The sequence below is a fragment of the Trachypithecus francoisi genome, unplaced genomic scaffold, assembly GCF_009764315.1.
Source record: "Trachypithecus francoisi isolate TF-2019V2 unplaced genomic scaffold, Tfra_2.0 Lachesis_group1, whole genome shotgun sequence".
Lineage (NCBI taxonomy): Eukaryota > Metazoa > Chordata > Mammalia > Primates > Cercopithecidae > Trachypithecus > Trachypithecus francoisi.
In genome coordinates this window covers 124,589,708-124,594,142 of record NW_022681454.1, presented here as the reverse complement: position 1 = coordinate 124,594,142, position 4,435 = coordinate 124,589,708, and the positions used below count along the sequence as shown (strand labels likewise).

The 4,435-nt window shown below is 38.4% G+C and overlaps 1 protein-coding gene across 1 annotated transcript; it reads right to left on the bottom strand.

The window, feature by feature from the left end:
- Positions 1-2,190: 2,190 nt before the first annotated feature.
- LOC117085895 (developmental pluripotency-associated protein 3-like) lies at positions 2,191-3,392 on the bottom strand. Its single transcript, XM_033215213.1, has one exon. It carries the CDS (start codon positions 3,157-3,159, stop codon positions 2,665-2,667), a length of 495 nt encoding a protein of 164 aa, XP_033071104.1. The 5' UTR covers positions 3,160-3,392; the 3' UTR covers positions 2,191-2,664.
- Positions 3,393-4,435: the final 1,043 nt, after the last annotated feature.

Sequence of the window (4,435 nt, the reverse complement as noted above, 5' to 3'; positions counted from 1 at the left end):
TTTATTGGTGAAGAAACATAATATTTTACAGATGAATAATCTGAGGCAGCCTGGCTCCAAAGCCCACTCCAAAGCACCACATGTCAAGTGCTGGCATCCATTATTCATTCTTGGTGCTTCTGCTCCTACCCCACTTTGTCTGTTCACCACATGGAAGCCCGTGAAATTCTGTTAAAACATTTTTTATTGGCCCTCTGCTCAATCTCTGCAATGATCCCCATCTCACTCAGTAAAAGCTGAAGTCCTTTCAGTAGCTTACCATGCTCTACATGGCCTTCTTTCCCATCCTGTATCTCCTTGACCTCACCCCTGCTGTTTTCCCCACATCCATTTCACTCCAGCCCCACTGGCCTGACTTCTCCCGATACACCAAGCATACTCCAGCTTTGGCACTTGTTGCTCTCTCAGCCTGGAGGGCCAAGTGACTCACCCTCACCTCCTTCAAGTCTGTATCTAATGTAAACTTTTTAGCACAGCCTTCCCTGCCCATTCTTAAAAACTGCAAGTCCCTTGGCCGGGCGCGGTGGCTCACGCCTGTAATCCCAGCACTTTGGGAGGCCGAGGCGGGCGGATCACGAGGTCAGGAGATTGAGACCATCCTGGCTAACACGGTGAAACCCCGTCTCTACTAAAAATACAAAAAATTAGCCTGGTGTGGTGGCGGGTGCCTGTAGTCCCAGGTACTCTGGAGTCTGAGGCAGGAGAATGGCATGAACCCAGGAGGTAGAGCTTGCAGTGAGCCGAGATCACACCACTGCACTCTAGTCTGGGCACAGAGCGAGACTGTGTCTCAAAAACAGCACAAAACAAATCAAAAACTGCAAGTCCCTCCCTTTTCCTGGAAAACCCTGTTTGCCTTCCCTGCTTTATTTTCAGAAGAAGAATCTCAGGCAGCCTGGCTTCTCTGCTTTATTTTCCCTTACACACTGAATGAACATCATGCTTCTTTATTCTGCTCAAGTTCTGTTCCCCTACTAGAACGTCCTCTGTGAAGACAAGTTTTATTGTTTGTTCTTTCGCTGCTCTATCTTCACTATCTAGAATAGTACTTAGTATATAATAAGTCCCCAGAAAAATATTTGATGACTGAATCAACTAATCTAAATATATGGAAGTTGGAGCAGATATTGAGAGGCTGAACAAGAATGGGTGGGTACAAATCTTACAAGGAGGAATACCTCAGAGACCTGGAACAGAGAGAGTAGGAAGGATTAACAAAGAGGGTAGGACATGGAATAAAGAGGAGGAAGCTGCCTTGGGCTATTACTTGGGTCTTTTAACTCCATGGATCCTTATTTGACCTGCGTGTATCTTCCTGTAGGACAGGGGTTCTTGATTTTGCACAGGATAGTGATTTGACAGTCTGATGAAGCCTATGGACCTTTCTCAGAGCAATGTTTTTAAATGCACAAAATACATAGGATTGCAGGAAATTATTATGAAATGAAATTATCAGAATACTTTATACTTTGTGATATAATGCAATGCATGTATTTATAAAAATCTCAGGAAGTACTTTTCTTTAGGTTTTAAAATTTACTGTTATATATGAAAACAATTCATCTTTTTGAATCGCTCTTCTGTGATTCTTTTCTCATTCTTAATCTTGTCTGCTAAAACGAAGTATATTTATCATAGTGTTTTTGTTTTATATTTATTGCTACTGTCACTAATTTGTTTTATCTTTATTGATTGCATATTTCTGATTTCTGTTCTTTTCCTAATGTTTTTATTTCATGTTTTATATTTAAACACCTGCTGGCAGGAATTGAATTTCTGAAGAGTACATATTCCTTTTTTCATCTTTTTACTCTAAAAGCAAAATTATTTAAGACTATAAATTTTCCTCAGTACTATTTTCATGTACTCCATTGGCTTAAGTTGAAGTATCCTTTTCATTAATTTCCAGTTAGTAATTTCCCATTTATTTTTTTCTCATATATCTATTCCTTTTATTCCTATTTTTCAAGCTTTTGCGATTTATTGGCTTTTGATTAGAGGATGTAGCCCAAAATTTTCCTCTCTTGACCACATACATGATCAATTTTTGTAAGCATTTATGGACATATGAAAACAAATAAAAATGTTTTCACAAATAAATGAGGAATAGAATAATTCAAATATTATTTTTTAAAAAAAACTTCGATAGGTTTATGGGGAACAGGTAGTGGTTACTTTTTTTTTTTTTTTAAAGGTACTCAAATGTCAACTTTATTGTTTCTATATAAACACCTTTTTGTACTGAAAACTGTAAAAATAACAACGTTTGCTGTGATTGCAATCCAAATTTTTGAAAGCCAGAAAATCTAGTTATTATGCTATAGCCAAACTACCTAATGCTTTCTTTATCCACAAGTAACTTTGCTTCAATTTCTTGATGTTGGGTGTCATCTCACTGACTTTGGGCTTCTCAGACACATGGGAATACTTATGTCGTCTTTGGGTCAAATCAAACAGTAAAGCTAAAGTTATTCAAATACATTCAAATGACACAGATCCCTTACAAATGACTAGTATCATAGTAGGAAGAAAAAGATACAAGAAGAAAAATACATCCTAGAACTCGTTAATATTATTGGTGTATAGTCTATACTAGCATAGAATAGCTTTCACAACCTGCTATATAAGATTACCAGCAAGAAGAAAAAGGTACAAGAATAAGTTTTATGGCTGAAGTGGCTTGGTGTCATAATTCCCTATTCTAGCATTCTCAGAAGGATCCCATCCATTAGACACGCAGAAACTGCGGGGACATTTGAATGGTCTTGATTCCTTCCTAACTCCCTTAAGCCCAGTGTTTGTTAGTATTCTTTCATGCGTACGAACTCTGCCCAGTAACATGTATCTGAATCTTGCCATCCTTTCTCTCTGCACAGACAGCAATGTTCTTACTCCTCTCCTCCTGTAAATCAAGTCATCTCTGATTTCCCTGAGGACTGGTGCTCTTGCAGCAATTCCATCTATCACTCGATGGAGTGACTCTTCTGATAGAGGGGAAGGGGATTCATTAGTGGCGTTGATAGTCAAGTTACTAAGGTTCTTTATCAACATCTCGGAACAGATTTCAGAGGCCCCTGAATCGTCCCGAGAATTTTCTTGGGTCAGCATTTGTGAAGACTCTGGGATGGAGGTTGGATTAAACTGCTGTGATGGGTCCATCTGCGTCTATGAACAACACTAAGCTTCTCCTGGATCTTTGAAACCAAGCAGAAACTGATGACTGACCTTCAAATTGCTACAAGGTAGCCTGGAAAGAGGCTGAAAACCGGAGCTCCAACGAATGGTCAAAGAACCAGCGTCGGTAGTGGTTACTTAAATGGATAGGCTCTTTAGTGGTGATGTCTGAGATTTTGGTGCACCCATCACCTAAGCAGTGTACACTGTACCCAATGTGTATTCTTTTATCCCTCACCACTCCCCACCCTTTCCCGAGTCCCCAAAGTCCATAAGTCCATCGTATCATTTTTATGCCTTTGAATCCTCATAGCTTAGCTCCCACTTAAGAGTGAGAACATAGATGTTTAGTTTTCCTTTCCTGAGTCACTTCACTTAGAATAATGGTCTCCAATTCCATCCAGGTTGCTGCAAATACCACTATTTTGTTACTTTTTATGACTGAGTAGTATTCATTCCATGGTATGTATGTAATTTCCTAGATTGACTCACAGACCTCAAAACAGTGCTATACTTGCAACAGTTTTATTATGGTTTACAGATAAAATATATTTTGTTGATAGAACACACACACACACACACACACACAGACAGACAACAGCTTTATTATGGTTTACAGATAAAATAGATTTTGTTGATAGAATATATATATATGTATGTCTCACATTTTCTTTATCCACTTGTTGATTGATGGGCATTTGGGCTGGTTCCATATTTTTGCAGTTGATTTGTGTTGCTATAAACATGCATGTGCAAATATCTTTTTGGTATAATGACTTCTTTTCCTCTGGGTAGATACCCAGGAGTGGGATAGCTGGATCAAATGGTAGTTCTACTTTTAGTTCTTTAAGGAATCTTCACACTGATTTCCGTAATGGTTGTACTAGTTTACATTCCCACCAGCGGTGTAAAAGTGTTTTCTTTTCACCACATCCATGCCAACATCTTTTTTTAAAAAAATTTTTGTTATGGCCATGCTTGCAGGAGTAAGGTGGTATCACATCATGGTCTTGATTTGCATTTCTCTGATAATTAGTGATGCTGAGCATTTTTTCATTTGTTTGTTGGCCATTTGTATATCTTTTGACAATTGTCTATTCATATCCTTAGCCCACTTTTTGATGGAATTGTTTTTTTCTTTCTGATTTGTTTGAATTCCTTATAGATTCTGGATATTATAATAGTCCATTCTCAGATGTATAGATTGCAAAGATTTTCACCCACTCTGTGGGTTGTCTGTTTACTGACTTTTGCTGTGCAA

Coding starts and splice junctions, on each gene's coding strand:
- LOC117085895 (XM_033215213.1), bottom strand. CDS start 3,159: ATGGACCCATCACAGCAGTTTAATCCAACCTCCATCCCAGAGTCTTCA.